General features: G+C 39.4%; 1 protein-coding gene across 1 annotated transcript; it reads left to right on the forward strand.

The window, feature by feature from the left end:
• The first annotated feature begins 46 nt into the window (after positions 1 to 46).
• On the forward strand, positions 47 to 17126 carry LOC125230257 (ankyrin repeat domain-containing protein 13D). Its single transcript, XM_048135365.1, is given in 14 exon segments — positions 47 to 322; positions 4125 to 4266; positions 4545 to 4715; positions 5322 to 5465; positions 5777 to 5951; positions 6408 to 6574; positions 6577 to 6632; positions 7792 to 7977; positions 8947 to 9064; positions 9203 to 9356; positions 10364 to 10475; positions 11169 to 11287; positions 13263 to 13450; positions 15813 to 17126. Coding segments are annotated over 13 exon segments (1833 nt in total). The 5' UTR covers positions 47 to 220; the 3' UTR covers position 13450; positions 15813 to 17126.
• Positions 17127 to 17595: the final 469 nt, after the last annotated feature.

A 17595-nucleotide genomic window follows, 5' to 3' on the forward strand; every position in this document is an offset into this window, starting at 1 on the left:
GAAATATTTTTTAATCTGTGGTATTCTGACTGACTGAGCTCTGCCTTGTCTGTGGTTTCAGTTGACGTTTCAGCGGGGGACCTTTGTCGGGATTTCACGAGTATTTTTAATTAATTAGTTTGCACAGCTTATTATTTCTAATTAGATAGTGTTATTGTCGTGTACTCCAACTTAAAGGTTCGGCCTTGTGTTTGTGTAGAACATCAAATGTGTGGATACCATGGTTTTAACCGCTGAAGAAGTTAAACAACGCTATCCTCTACATTGGATGGTGTGGAACGATGATCACGAGAATTTGAAGAGGCATTTAGAAGAAAATACGGTAAATGAAATCTTATAATTCATTTGTACCATTGTTCGTGCCGCCAGTGAAGAGAAAATTAATCGTTTGCTTATATAATTCGTTCTATAGACCGGCAAATTACTTCTAAAAAAACTTGTCGTTCTAGTTAGTAAAACAAAGGCTTTTTTTATATTGCAAGGAAGTCAGAACTCTCTAAAGCATATTTTTTTACTTTCGAGCAACATCATTCTTCTATGTAAAACATAAGTACTGTCTATCATAGAAACTGGGAAGTATGTATAAAGTTTTTAGACCAGTCTTTTAGTATTATGTGACTTTTTAGGTAAGTTCACTGTCTATTTTATGTTTTGTTTAATCCCCACATAGCATACTCACCTCACGAAAATTACTTAAATTGTATTTAAATCACTTTGTCTCTCTACCAAAAATATACTACGAAAATTTGAAATAAAATCATAGCATAAAAATTGCAACAGATTGGTGTGCTCAGCCTCCTAGCCTAATTTGTCCTGGATCCAAGGCCTTGTTTAAGGGGGGCCCCCATTTTTCTTTATGTGCACACCTTAGGTGCTATAAGAGAATATTCAAGTGAGCATTAGATCAAATTATCTATCTAAGTAAATAAATAATCGTCACACTCATTGAAGTTGCTGTGGAACTAGTTTCATATTTAAGATTGGCCCTGTAATATTATTTATTTTACATTAAAAACTGTTTTATTTAATGTTTGGGTTTTGGCTCAAACAACTATATAACATTAATAATTGCTTCCACGGGATTGATGATTTTGAAATTAAATTAAAATATATTTAATTTGTAAAAGTTATATGCTTTTAGCAAAACAATGTTTTCACACACCTTTTGTACAAGCTATTATCATTAGAATGTATCATGATTCATGACTTAAAAAAACCCTATTTGTTTTCCCCTATTATTGTGTCCTAATTTATCCCCATACATTTTTCGTTTATGTGAGTCATATCTGACTCATTATTTGAAAATAGCTGCTGATTATTAGTCACAAATGTATATTTAACAAAATAATAGGTTTCTTATACTTCTTATTATCATTTCTAAGCAATTCATGCATTCTGTAAAATGATTCATAACACATAACTATAATGGATCAATTCAATTTTTGAAATCCTGTGCACAAAATGGTTAAATACAACTTTTTCAAAAATGATATCTATACTTGCCTCAGCCGAGGCAGTGCACACCTTTTTCCCAGCCGAACAACCTGATTTGGTCCATCTTGATTCGGTACACTAGTTTTTATGAAACCAATTGCCATTTGATCTTCCTAGCCAAAGGGCAAACTATGCCTTAGGGATGAGTCTGTTTTTCTCACAATTTTTGCCTTACACAAAAAGCATCTCACAAGCCACAAGCATCTGAGAATGTGGTCTGGTATATAAAGTGAACCAGAAATAGTTCAGTATAGTATGAAGAAAATAGTTGTAATAAAATTCCGCAACATAGTGCATAGCCATAAATTTCTGGTCAGGCTTTATATTTATCAATTGTTGGGTTTTATCTAGAAGGAAAATGTGTGATTATTTTCATTTATACACTATAATATATTCAGTCATCATTAGCAATTAAAACTACATAATGATTATTACCGCTACAGTACATACATGTACATATGTGGCATTATCTGGGCAAAGCTATAAGCTATAAGGTCTTATTCTGCCCCTGTAAAGCAATTAGCGGTATCTCAAAATCAAAAACATTTGAAAATAGAACTGTCAGTTAGAAAGCTTAAGGTATATGTTTGCATTAAAATTTTATTTGGGATACCGCCAATTGCCTTATGAGGGCAGTATTGTCGATGGTGCTTAAAGCGTTATGAGCGATGTTCGTATATAAATACGACGCCGCGGGACGTAAGCGCCATCGAAAATAAGGTCCCTTTACCCAGATAACGTCACATATGTGAGTGTGTTTAGTAAAACGTCCCACTTTGTCGGTTTATATGAATAAACTGATAAAGCGGCTTTATAGCAATTCGACAAAGTTTCCCCGTGCACTTTCACATATTTAGATCAGAGAATCATATCTATGTATACTGAGCTAATATTTTCCAACATTTATAAAAACTAGTATTATAATAGTAAAAGTAGTAAAACTAACTTGCAATAAAAATATAAGGAATCTAGGGAAGCCTAACAACATAGTCATTAAAATAATCCCATTATTTGAGGGAAGCCATAGCAGTGTAAGCTGAACACTAAGAACATTGCCAAATAGTTTGAATATAAAATTGACGTAGATAGCATTGGCGATGTGTGTAGAGCCTTATTGTATTATACTTTACAGCCATTGTACAACTATAAATATTGGTACTGTGGTAGCAGGATTAACCACTGCCCTACATTTTAATTTGACAGCTAGAATACTACTTGCTTTTTATAGGCGAGCAGGGTTAGCACGTGATTTACGTGACAGTATTTACTATTTCGCCGCGACATAATATCACACATCTTTTTCTAACTGTATTAATGACTTAAGAAGCCGCCCTCTATTTCGCGGCGACATCATCTCGTACAAATTATGTGCTCTGATGGGGAAAGAATTTTCGCTATTTTTGCCAAAATGTGTTTTGGTAATTTCAGTTCAATCTCAACCTACCAAAACTTACGCTGAAACAGATAATGAAACCATGTAGTTACTTAATCTAAATCTTATTAGTAGTATTTTAGTTTTTGTAGTATACATACCTACTGTTATGTAGTTGTAATGTAGGTCATCTATAGGTATAGATATAATAGGTATGAACATGCTCATAGTACAAAAAAATCTCTTTGCGTCCCATAATCGATGTCTCACTGCGGAAAAGAAAATCACGTTGTCCATCCCTTACGCATGACGCCAATAAAATATAAACTGTAAATTTTCCCACTCAGTAGACTCTTTTACATACTCCAAGAACTCTGAAGTTCTGTTCGCGGCAGATCCTCAGATCGTGCGCAAATTGCAAAATAGCTTTGAAAGCAAAAAATTGAAGTTCAATTAAGGTCACCAGCACCACATTTTTTGTATGTTTTTAACTACCAAACCAAAAAACCTTTGGTTTGGTATACTATACATTACATTGTATTTTAAAAAAAAATTAAAAATTAAAATTATTTATTGTTACACATTACACAGTAATAAATTAAATGGTTTCTCTGGCGGATCCCAAACTAGGCTGAGCTTGTATCTTGGGACCCTGGAGTGCAGTACGTCTTTATTGTATTGTATGCTTATTTTAGTATTGTATGCTTTGCTTTCTTTCAAACCAGTTCTTTGTTGGTAGATATTGATCTTCTCGCTTTCACATTGAAGCCAGATATACTTTATTGCGAGTTTGTTTTGAAATTATAAATCAACAATAACAACTTGAAATGTTTTATGAGTAATGTTTATGTTTCGCAATTCTATTTACTTCAATTTGTATAATAGCATTAGTTATTAGTTACTTCATATTATTCATACATATTCTCAGCATTGGTTCATCATTCAGCAATAAAACCATCCAACTATTTATGACTTAACAGTAAACTGTTTCAATCACAAAGACACGTGCACTGGTTAGTAATATATTGAACTAGCTATTGCGGAATGCTCCATAGTGGCTCCATACAAAGCCCCTCCCCCCATTTTAGGGAAGTGGAGGGTTAGAAAGAGACAAACAGTAGCCTGTGTTATTTTCCATCCATTCAACTTTCTCCACTTAAAAAATCACGTCAATTCGTCGCTCGTAGATAATTTTCCTTTTCTGTGTTTGCGAATAAATGAATTACTATTCTAATTAGACGACTTGCAATCTTTTCAGGTAACAACGGAAGCGTTAGAGCTACGTGACCCCCGCGGTCGGACCCCCCTGTTACTGGCAGTAACACTAGGCCTGACAGAGTGCGTTAAAGTTCTCATCGACGCAGGCGCCGATGTCAACTGCGAGAAAGATGGTTGGACGGGTAAGGGAATTGGCTATGTCTTCTTGCAATACTTTAAAACTCAGAATGCTTATGTTCGGCTTAAAGACCATCGAATATAGGCGTCGCTCAGCCGTGAGTGTCGGCGTTTATAAAAACTGTGTCGCTGTGCCATGCCATAGAATTTACTCGAAGTCGACGCTCGGGAGACGTTAGTATGGGGTGGCTTACCAATGTGCCCAGTTAATATGATAAAATATAAGGGACTTTAGCTTACTGCGATATAATATAAAAATTATCTCCTTAATTTTTCCCTCCAGTGGTCCAAGAAGCGACGTCGACGGGCGACCCCGGTATCCTAGGTTTAGTGTTGTCCCGCCGGGATTACCTGCGTCACGCAGTACGGGCAGGCGGTATCCCGGATCTGTTAAACCGGCTCAGTCTGGCCCCAGACTTCTATGTCGAGATGAAATGGGAGTTCACCAGTTGGGGTGAGTTCACACACTATCATAGGGCTAGTGTTGTCCCGCCGCGACTACCTGCGACGCGCAGTACGGGCAGGCGGTATCCCGGACCTGTTGAACCGGTTCAGTCTGGCCCCGGACTTCTATGTCGTGATGAAATAGGAATTTACCAGCAGTTGGGGTGAGTGTTTCATAAACTTTGACTAGTTTATGGAATGGTGTTTTGCTAAATAACGGTATTTGAAAAATAATTTATGGTTGAAATTCCGTTAAAATAACGGTATTTTTACTTCATAAAATAACGGTATGTAAAGAATAATATAAGTTTTCAAAATAAATGTCGTTTAGCTTGCGAAATCTAGATGGCTCACAACTCGAAATAAGACCGTATAAAATCCATGTGTTTTTTTTTAAATCGACAACCAGAGTAGACACAGGGTCGTAAAGAAATTTACAAGCGCTACGACCAAGTATTTTTTAAACTTAACTTATTATAGTTGTCAAGCAATGTTTAATTAAGAGCAGTAAAAAAGTAATATATGTCCTTTACTTCGTACATAACAAAAGGTTTTAGAAAGGGACTAAGAAAATAAAGTTACGTACGTAAAATAACATATGTGTTTTTGTTTCCAGTGCCTTTAGTATCGCGTATGTGTCCATTCGATACGTACAAAGTGTACAAGCGAGGAGGTAACGTGCGAGTCGACACCACTCTAGTCGGCTTTGAGAATAACCACTGGCAGAGAGGCGACAGGACTTACATATTTAGAGGGCAAGGTGGGTATTATGTACATTGTAGGCTGGTTTTAGTATCACGCGGACCGATTGCGCCGAGCGATCCGCACCGGACTAATATGTATTAAGTTCAGTTAGCGTTTTAGAGTAAAGCGGATAGGTTCGCGCTGACGACAACATTAACTTCATATAAATTGCTCGTGCGTATCGCGTCCGCGTGACTCTAAAACAACCTTAGCGCGTGATGAAGACGTGCAGATTAATTCACGAAAGTTGGCATAAATTAACTGTACGTAGTTTTCATCAGATTTCAATTCAATGTATTCTTTATATCACAAATTTTCTTTTAATAGGTGCGAACGCAACTCTAACGGAGCTGGACCACGAGTTGGGAACGATGTGGAGTGAGACCCTCGAACCGGCGACGGGTCGAGCTTGGCCGCCGCCGGCGCCCGCTGCGCTCGCCGCACGACTATCGCAGCCTACAGCACTTAACTATTTAGATACTGACAAGATTAGCTTTGAGAGGTTGGTACTAGATTCGTATGACTATTGCGCGTACTAGCCTGTTGCGACTCGGCCATCCTGTGACATACGCGCGTCCTCTTGTCTATGTAGAGGTAGAGTCGAGGAACTAGCTACTGATCGTGATTGGTCATCGCCCGAGCCCGCTGCGCTCGCCGCACGATTATCGCAGCCTACAGCACATAACTATTTAGACACTGATAAGATTAGCTTTGAGAGGTTGGTACTAGACTATTACGACTCGGCCATCCTGCGACACACTCGTCCGTGTTTGTCGCAATCTACCGTGAAAGCTTTTTGGAGTTCCGATTAATGGCGTGGCCAATCCGTAATACACATAATGAGGGGTTGGAGGTAAAACCCGACAAATTTAATTGAAATAAGAATGAACATTACCCGGTGCGGATTTCAAAAATGCTGCACTTATCGGGTTTGACAATTGTGAATTTAATTTTTCAGAAATAAAAGTGGCATTTGGGGATGGAGGCAAGACAAAACCGAAGTGGTCAATACGTACGAGTGCAAAGTATTCAGCGCGAACAACGTCGAGCTAGTGTCCAAGACTAGGACCGAGCATTTGTCCAAAGCGGATAAAAACAAGCTGGCGCCTCGAGCGCCTTTAGCGGGGCTCTGGCGCTAGCGGACCGTGATAGTGGCGCCACCACACCCACAACACCTGACTCGGTTAGTGAAGTACACTCTTAAGAGTGTAAAGCCTGACCAGAAATATATAACTACGCGCCATATTGCGGAATTTCGTAAGAACTATTTTCTTCATACTAAATTGAGCTGTCCCCCCATATATCAGAATAACAGCGCCCTCCTGACAATAGTTATATATTTCTGGCCAGACTTTAAGTAAACAAGTCATCTCTATGACTGATGAAAATAAGGCGCCGTGGTCGTCTTTAGCAGAAGCGTTTCCTGATAAGCTTTTATCTAAAAAAATACTTTTATTGCTTTTAGATACCTTTAGCAAATAATACCTACCTTTTCATACCTCATATTAATTACTTTCTTATTTACTGGACTTTGTGACATACTATTTTTTACCCAATAGAGCCAAAGCGCAACTTGATTTAGCTCCTGGCCTAAATGTGAAGCTTTCCCTAAGGAGATGAACATGTTATACAAATTTTTGATTTTATGATATCTTTGTTAACCAATAGCCGGGTCCATGCTGGCCGAACTTTGAAGCGTTGAGCAAATTTTGCTCGAGCGAGGCAAATGTGCGCGCATGAGCATGGACTTTTCCTCTCGAGGCGTGCGGTTAGTGTGGACTAGGGTTGCAAATAGAAAAATAAACAAATGTTTTTTTTTTCAGAATTATGAAGAAAAAAAAAACCAAGCACCATGGTTTTTTTCCAAATATGTATTTTTTTTCAGATGAACAAATAATACAACAATAACGGTTTTTCGTGATTTGTACGACGTTTCAATAACAATAACGTACATTTTAATTCGATAAACATTCAGTGTACAAACATTTATTGGGGAATCCCCGATGCAGCGTGGAGAGGCGTTGGTGTTGCCAACAGTAAATAGCTATAACTACTAACTACAGATTGTGTAAATGTTATTTTATAAAACCTGAAATTAAAGTTATTAAATTAAATTTGTTTAATAGTTAGCATAAACACTAAAAAACCGTATAAAAGTATTTAAAAATTTGCAGAACAGCAACTTTTGATATTTCGACCTTTAAAAAAAACATACACCAGAGAAAAAAAATTTTTTTTTCACGGTTTTTTCTTCATGTTTTTTTTTCAAGCCAGAAAAAAAACCGTACTTTTGCAACCCTAGTGTGGACCTGGCTCATAATCTTTATTTTTTGTCATTACAGTTTCCAGAAGAAGAGATCGCGAACAAGCTGTCACACTCGCGGTCGGCGCAGGAGCTCGCTGTCACGTGGCAGGAATATTTCTCAGAAGAACCGCTAGAAAGAGACATCGGCAAGCCGAAAGAGATAACCACTAAGGTGCAGAAGTTCAGAGCTACGCTGTGGCTGTGTGAAGACTATCCTTTAGAGGTAAGATACACTATCAGGTTTAGTTTAAGGTAATAAAAAAAGTAACTTTAACAGACTCTTTCCGAACACGAAACAGTGTAAGTGCAAGTTACAGAGAACCTCCTATAGAGTAGCATTCTTGTATATTTTGTTCGCGATACGAGTCACCAGTGCCAGGGGTGCGAGGAGCGGGCGGGGAATGTGTTAAGCGCGCTGTGATTGGCCGTTTCAAGGACGGCGGGCAGTCGCGCCAGATGAATGGGACTGTCCCTCTACTGACGCGTAAGTGGCCAATGTAAGTTGACCTATGCCGGCTCTGAATAAATTATAAATATGACTTTTATGTGGAATGTAATGACGTCTGTTTTTAAATTTGAGCTTCTTGTTACCTTTCCACACCATTTCACACTACAGGTGGACATCTTTAAGACATCAAAATACCCTTTTTCAATTTTTTTACTGCGAAAAACACGCGCTGCTTTCGGGTCTGTTACTTGGTCGCTACTGATCGGGCACGGCGAGCGCCCGCGCTTATATCAGTGCAAATACTAGGAAGGCTGGCGACCGCGAGTCGTCTTGTAATGGATGTCTATAGGGGTTGGTCTGTGGTGCAAGTACAGTCAAGTGCAAAAATATGTATCGAAATAATCGTCTCATAAATATGGTACTACGCTCTTATTACACCGGACTAAGATGCTATGGGACATATTTTTGAGTAAGATGTGTACACCCATATTTTTACACTTGACTGTACAGGTAAATTCACAAGAGCGTGTGGCTATTGACAGTCGCGACTGTTTACCGACACAGAATATACGGAACTTTGATTGTATGAGTGAGAATCCAATACAGTTTCGTTTATTCCATTAGTGCTAGCTTTCGTGAAGTGACATGCTAAATTGTTATCAGTTTGCCTCCTCATTACCTCATAACCTATAATCCTAGAAAACTACTCTTGAAAGTACTGCAGTTATAACGTATTGTTTTCAGCTCCAAGAGCAAATAATGCCGATCCTAGATCTGATGGCGTCGATGTCGTCTCCTCACTTCGCTAAGCTGAAGGACTTCATTCAGATGCAGCTGCCCGCCGGCTTCCCTGTCAAAATAGGTAAGCTAAATTTATTGAAAATTTAAAAAAGTCTCAATTAAAACAAAAAAACAAAATGAGTTGAATTTTTTTTTTCTTATAACAATGTTACTCGAAGACATGCGATGAAATATTTTAATTAAATTCAATTGTTTTCAGAAATCCCCCTATTCCACGTGTTAAACGCTCGTATAACGTTCGGCAACATATTTGGTACGGAGACCCCGGTGCCTCACGTAGAGTGTATACAGGAGGGCGACCGGCTCTCGTGTGTAGTGGACGACGCCTGTTTCAATCTGAACAAGGGATATAGGTAACGTGTAACCGCTATTTCTTGTCATACCGTTATCTCATTCTGAACATAACGTTAGGTAATATTTGACAAGGAGACCCCGGTGCCTCACGTAGAGTGTATACAGGAGGGCGACCGTCTCTCGTGTGTAGTGGACGACGCCTGTTTCAACCTGAACAAGGGATATAGGTAACGTGTAACCGTTATTTCTTGTCATACCGTTATCTCATTCTGAACATAACATTAGGTAATATTCGGCACGGAGACCCCGGTGCCTCACGTAGAGTGTATACAGGAGGGCGACCGGCTCTCGTGTATAGTGGACGACGCCTGTTTCAACCTGAACAAGGGATATAGGTAACGTGTAACCGTTATTTATTGTCGTACCGTTATTCTGTGCTAAACATAACGTTAGGTAATACTACTAATAATTGACGGTGCCTCACGTAGAGTGTATACAGGAGGGCGACCGGCTCTCGTGTATAGTGGACGACGCCTGTTTCAACTTTAACAAGGGATACAGGTAACGTGTAACCGTTATTTATAGTCATACCGTTATTCTGTGCTAAACATAACGTTAGGTAATATTTGACACGGGGACCCGATACTTCACGTGGAATGAAAACAGGAGGGCGACCGGCTCTCGTGTATAGTAGACGACGCCTGTTTCAATCTGAAGAAAGAATCCAGGTAACGTATAACCGTTATTTCTAGTCATACCGTTATTCCATGCAACATAACGTTAAGTAGAATGTATTCAGGAGGACGACCGGCTCTCGTGTTTAGTAGACGTCACTTGTCCTGTTTCAATCTGAACAAGGGATACAGATAACTTAGTAATGATTAAGTATTTCTGTTCATGTCGTTATCACTTGTTAATAAAACCATCCGGTAACATTCGAATTCCTTTTAACTTTTATCATTCCTCTTTTACTAGTGTTTGTTTTTAAAATCTCGACTGATCACTAATTTGAGCCGAATACTTTGTATCGGTATCGGTTTATTTAATCAGCTGTTTTTATTTGTAGAGATGCACTAGCGACCGACGAACGGATAGCATGTAGTATGGAGCACGACGAGAGTCTACTGCAGTATGCCATCCAGCAGAGTCTTATGGACCCCGGGACACACGAGGACCAGGTAATACAATACAATACTCTTTATTGCACACCTTGATAAAATACAACAATACAAAACAAGGAAGCAAACGAACAAAGGTAAACAACAGGCGGTCTTATCGCTAGAGAGCGATAATATTGGTAATATTGCGCAGGTAATATTGGTATATCTGTATAGATGAGAGAGAAATTGTAAAGAAATGTGAGCAAAATTCGCTATCGATGCATGTTACTGTGCGGCGTCATAGTATAAATTGCTTAATTCATAGCGGCCGTGTATACGATGATTAGAATAGATGAATGACGTACACGCTCGGAGCGGGTTTTTATTATTATTGGTGATTTAGTAAAAAAACATTCAGCACATCTCGGACACTTGCGATCAAATATATGAAAGAGGGGCGTTCCTAGCACACATTCTAAGCTCGTGTAGGTGAACGCGTACCATGCTTGTATGAGTGAAATATGACAGGTCGACTGTTCGCATTTTTGACAGGCGGTAACTGTGAGGTAACCGAGAGGGGGTGCGCGGCACTTTCAGCGGGGAGCGGGAGTGGCCATACTGTACGATAGTACTCTTTGTTATACTGTGCATTCAGAGAGAGACATATATAGCGGTCGTGTGTACGTCGACAAAAACAAATGAATGTCGTAGACGCGCGGAGCGTATGTTCTATTATCGATCCTATAGCTAGGTTGGTGATTAATGTCTTAGGTGGACGTGTGGGAGGCCCTTCGCGGAGCGCGCGCGTCGCCGTCCGCGTCGCCGCGCCCGCGCTCGCCGCGGGGGGTGGACGTGGACCTGCTCGCGCACGAGGAGCGACAGCTGCAGAAGTAAGTGTATTATAGAACAGTAACACCAACCGCGGTTAACTGACTGACCAATCAATGTGATATTGCACGAAAGATCTATTCTTTGAAACTTGCCATAGCTAAGTATTTTTTTCTAGCTCTAGAAACTGTTGAAAATAATACACGTTACAGGGTTCGGAACCTGTTTGAAAAGTACTTGCATAGCAATTTTTTTCTAACTCTAGAAACTGTTGAAAATAATACACGTTACAGGAGTTCGGAACCTGTTTGAAAAATAGCAGTAAATAGGTTTATCTCTGAACTTTCGTGAATAACTTTTTCAGTACAGATGGTGTTTTTTTTACGCTCTAGTGCGAGAAGTGGGTCATTATATGCCAGTTCGAAACTTTGGAAGGTCGTCTGTACTGAAAAACGTCGTACGATACACGTGCGAAAAAGAAATTCGTAACTCGTGTCGATTTAAAACACTCCCTTCGGTCGTGTTTTAATTTATCGCCACTCGTTTGAACTTCCTTTTTTACGCACTTGTATCGTCATATACTTTATTGTAACCTAGTTAAATCGATTTCTTCAACGAACGACGTTACTCACCCACAACAAAGGAAACCGGTATTTTTTTGTGAACCGGTTAATACAACAATTTTATGAAACTTTTCTAAAACCCGTTATTATTAAAATTACAAAAAAACGGTTTAATAGTTATTTGTTATACAAGGGGGCAAAGTTGTATTTTAACGCAGAGTGTGGAATTGAAAAACGAGCAAGTGAAAGGATTCTATAGTTGAACCACGAGCGAAGCGAGTGGTTCAAGAATAGTATCCTGAACTTGCGAGTTTTTTAACACACGAGAAGTAAAATACATTTGCACCCGAGTGTAACACAAAACTTTTCCTCTCACTATAGCGAGGAAACTACAACGCAAAAAATGCGTTTATCACTGTTTCCAGTAGTTCCACAGGTGGTAAATCATCTTTATTACTAGATTCACCTACTTTTATCAATTTTAAAGCAGTTAATTTGACTTTATTCAAGGTCAAATTACTTTACCCACTAGTGGATAAAATGCGTTTTTACCCGCTGGTATTAAAGGACAAAACACGTGTTTCCGAGCTAGTGAGGGGAAAAATAACTGTTTTTAACGAAACCGAAATAAAAAAGTTTCAAATTGTAACCGGTTTTTGAACCTTAATAAATACATGTTTAGTTATTTATAATAATTTATTAATAACATAATAATGATTTACAGGAATTTTCCGCGTGTATAAATAGATTTTTAAATGTTTTGTTGCTTATAATTTTATCGTGCTTCTTTATCATTTAGAAATAATTTGCCTATTAAAATAACTCCATATTTCACATGCACATATAAGTAATAGAGCATAACTTTCGTAATGTCTGTTCAAACTAGTTTCCATTGCCAACTTAGCAAATGATAGTGTTGTAATGAATGTTAACGTTTTGTATGGAAGATGCAATATATATCCCATAAAGACTTTGAATACTGTTCCGAAATTATTTGAGTTTGATTTATGTACTTTCTGACATTGCGCCTGTCAAAGAGATAAATTTACTGTCTACAAAAAACGACGATATTTGCATGTCTAAACGGACTCATACGAATACACACGTTACGAAAGTTATTTCTATTATTAAACAAATGAGGAACGTATTTTTATTCGGCACATAAATGTTTTAGTGAACAAGAAATATTTGAATTTCAATTACTTACGACCTAAAGTCAAAGAAAATAAAACCAATTTTGAACAAGCAGCAGAGACGTCTGTTGTTAGAAACATACTTTCATACTTTGCCATGAAACATGCTTTGCGGCGTCACGTCAGGATTTGCCATACAGTTGGCCCGACGCTACGCTCGCGAGACGCTAGATGTGAGGGCCCAAAATATGTACATTGCCATCTTCAAAAAATAAAAAAAGTAAAATTAAAAGTACGTTCCTCAATCACCTGCCCACCCGTAAGCTAGTACCCACCCACAGAGCTATCGAGGCGTCGCTCGCCGCCGTCACCTTGGCTACACCGTCGCCCGCCTCCACACCGACCGACCCAGCCCTACAGGAGGCTCTAGAACAATCCGCCAAAGAATTGGACCGCAGGCGGGCGGAGCTAGAAGCCGAGCAGAGGGAGCTAGACGAGGCCTTGCGTCGCTCGCTGCTCGACCACTGAGGTGAGTCTCTCACTGTCCTCTACAGTAGACCTGCCATAGAACAGTCCGCTAGGGAACTGGACCGCAGGCGCGCGGAGCTAGAAGCCGAGCAGAGGGAGCTAGACGAGGCGCTGCGTCGCTCGCTGCTCGACCACTGAGGTGAGTCTCTCACTGTCCTCTACAGTAGACCTGCCATAGAACAGTCCGCCAGGGAAGTGGACCGCAGGCGGACGGAGCTAGAAGCCGAGCAGAGGGAGCTAGACGAGGCGTTGCGTCGCTCGCTGCTCGACCACTGAGGTGAGTCTCGCACTGTCCTCTACAGTAGACCTGCCATAGAACAGTCCGCCAGGGAACTGGACCGCAGGCGCGCGGAGCTAGAAGCCGAGCAGAGGGAGCTAGACGAGGCGCTGCGTCGCTCGCTGCTCGACCACTGAGGTGAGTCTCGCACTGTCCTCTACAGTAGACCTGCCATAGAACAGTCCGCCAGGGAACTGGACCGCAGGCGCGCGGAGCTAGAAGCCGAGCAGAGGGAGCTAGACGAGGCGCTGCGTCGCTCGCTGCTCGACCACTGAGGTGAGTCTCTCACTGTCCTCTATCAGTAGACCTGCCATAGAACAGTCCGCTAGGGAACTGGACCGCAGGCGGGCGGAGCTAGAAGCCGAGCAGAGGGAGCTAGACGAGGCGCTGCGTCGCTCGCTGCTCGACCACTGAGGTGAGTCTCGCACTGTCCTCTACAGTAGACCTGCCATAGAACAGTCCGCCAGGGAACTGGACCGCAGGCGCGCGGAGCTAGAAGCCGAGCAGAGGGAGCTAGACGAGGCGCTGCGTCGCTCGCTGCTCGACCACTGAGGTGAGTCTCTCACTGTCCTCTACAGTAGACCTGCCATAGAACAGTCCGCTAGGGAACTGGACCGCAGGCGGGCGGAGCTAGAAGCCGAGCAGAGGGAGCTAGACGAGGCGCTGCGTCGCTCGCTGCTCGACCACTGAGGTGAGTCTCGCACTGTCCTCTACAGTAGACCTGCCATAGAACAGTCCGCCAGGGAACTGGACCGCAGGCGGGCGGAGCTAGAAGCCGAGCAGAGGGAGCTAGACGAGGCGCTGCGTCGCTCGCTGCTCGACCACTGAGGTAAGTCTCGCATTGTCCTCTACAGTAAACCTGCCATAGAACACTCGGAACTGGCCTACTGGCAGGTTGACCACTGAGGGTGTCTCACTCTTACATGCTGCAGTCTCTGTAATTTATAAAGCTAGTGGTTGAATCCATGCAGTAAGCAAGGATTATTTATATAGGATTTATATACTTCATACTAAGAATCGTACCTCGATTTTTTAGCGCCACCTATTAAATACTATCATAACTACACTGATGATGCCTACAAATTTATTTTTTTCAAAATGTGTATTGACGTGATATCATGATTTTAAAATAAAGAAATATGTCATTTGTTCTTATAAAAAATAAAAACACTCAAAAATATTTGGGGAAAATACGATTTTGGCCACTTCCAGGCTGCGAATCGCCATGCGCCATCTAGTTTTAAGCCTAAAAGGCCCATACGTTTCAGAGGTACGCTTTTTTTTATGGGCTTTGTCAGTCCAGGATTAAATCGTTCTTACAGTAATGCATCTTGCATAACGAAATGTGACGGAGTATAAATTACTTCGTATTTTTTATAGGACTTTTTCAACGTAAATTAACCAAAGATAACCAAATTAGCTTTATAAACGAGTAGTTGGAATCTTGATTCGGTAAACCAGGAACTTATTTCGGTTCCCAGCCATTTCTGCACTGAGAAGGGCCTATTTGTGAGAGACATTAAGGCTATTAGGTCACTATGGCGATAACGATTGGCAAATAGGCTACTTGACCTTTTTTTAAAGTCTGTCTTATAATTATGATTACTGTCCAATTAACATTATTGACCAACAATGAAACAGAAAAAAATATTTTTAAAATATACCTTTACCTAATCAGGCGCAAACAACACAGTCAAGTTAAACTATAAGTAGATTATCGGTGCATCAGGTCATTCTACTCGAAAACAACATTTTCTGATTTTTAACTATGAGGCATAAAGTTCATTATGTCAGTCATTGTTTTGACATGAAGTAAGTTCGAATTCGATGACGTCACTACATCGCTGACAGCGTTTTCGGTGGCCAAAATAAATAAAAAATTACACACATTTTTAATCGAAAATACGTAGTCTTCATACACTTTAATACCCAAAATCTATAAATATTGTTTTTTTATGTCAAATACTACAAAAAACAAGCATTTATTGTGCCAAATCGATATGAGTCCAGTAGCTTATATGGACGAAAGCCTGTCCTGTATCTAGCTTCAAATCATGGTATGAAAATTATTTTTTGTATTTTTCAGATCTCAAAAATGCGGTACACAAAAGCGTCCACCAAAAGAAGACTTAGCCTATAAATACATTATTAATAATATAGCTAAATTGTACATTTATTTATGACAAACGGTGATCATACAAGTATTAGTGGCAATACATAAAATTTTTATACTAATCATCTAGCCGATTCCAAAGAAATCTGAAGGACTTCAGATTTCTATGAAGATTTCTTCAGGAGTTGAAATATGTTACAGCATACTTAATATTAATGACGGCCAAAGTGGCTAAATAACTTTAGTTTTTATAATAATAGAAGTGTGTTACCGATATATTTGGTCATCGCTATTTATTAGATAATGACTGTAAATCATGAAATAGTACATTACGATACAAGTGCGATAAATAAGAAATTCGAAACAAGTGACGATAGATTTAAACATGAACGTAGTGTTTTAAATCGACACAAGTTTCGAATGACTTATTGGCACATGTATCGTACAACGTTTTACATGGTTGCGTAATGAGCTCATTCCAGTGCGGTATTATAGCGCCATATTATTATAATATACTCTAAAAAATGTCATTCTGCTTAGCATAGCTGATGTATGATTTTGTACCGAATATCATTTTATAAAAAAAAAAATTGCCACTAATAATACGTATATTGTGCCTCTTCTCACGCCCGATAATATTGGTGAATATATATTATTACTTAATAGTTATCCATACAAGTCTGAGACTTAGGACCTGCGGCGTTAGTATGGTCGACATTTCATCGTCTATCTCTTTCTAACTAGTTTATAAGTGTGAAAGGAACGTGTATCACTCCAGGCGATGAAAATGCGACCATGTTAACGTCGCTGGTTAGTGAAATAGGTACTAAGCCACATATTTTACAAACGACGAATTCGAGAAAATTTACAAAAGCTATAATGTACATTAAACTGTTTTAAATAAGTTACTCCCAAAAATAAATAATAAACTTTTAGACTCAATAACAATACGGCAGCGATTTTAATAGTAAATTTACGTCATAATTTCATGTTTAAGTTTGACTTAAACCCATGTGCAGTCGGTGGTCCCAAAATAATTCTGAACTTAGCTAGCTCCTTCGCCCGACTTGTGTTTCGTTCTATTTTGGACAGTCACGTTGCGAACTCGATTAGAAAAGATGATGCAGTCTATGCTTCAAGTAAAGATCCTCAGAAACTTATAGAACAGTATTTGTCGTGCTAGTTCGGTATATGTTATTACTTGTACTGAGATTCACTGAAATAACGTGACACATTCGTGAGTATACTTGAAAATTCGAAGGAAAATCATTTCACACTACATCTGTAACAAGTTTGAACCTTTGATTTCGGTACAAATGAGTACTTTTGTACTTAAATTTTTGACCGGTACTGTATTCCACTATAAAAAACTAACCTGTTTAAATTTGATTATGTCCTGATGTTTTGTACCTTTTAAACTACATAATTATTAATTACTTTTAAATTGCGACTTTATCACCTATTAAACTGACCTCCAACGCGATTGAGTCCCGATTTAAAAGTAATTATGTGTTATAATCGTGAAACTTTAAACCAGTGTTTAGTACAATTCCATATTTAGGATTTTATTGAGGATTGTTAATTTTTTCGAATTCTATAAGATCGATATATGCATCTGCTGAAAAAACATACTCTGTGTATATGTATACATTAACGTAAAACGTAATACAGCTAGCTGTAGCCATATTTGTATTTGTAATCTGTAGCCAAAAGCATTGAGCATAACTTAATGAAATGATATACTTAATGGTATTTT

Source organism: Leguminivora glycinivorella, chromosome 10 (genome assembly GCF_023078275.1).
Source record: "Leguminivora glycinivorella isolate SPB_JAAS2020 chromosome 10, LegGlyc_1.1, whole genome shotgun sequence".
NCBI lineage: Eukaryota > Metazoa > Arthropoda > Insecta > Lepidoptera > Tortricidae > Leguminivora > Leguminivora glycinivorella.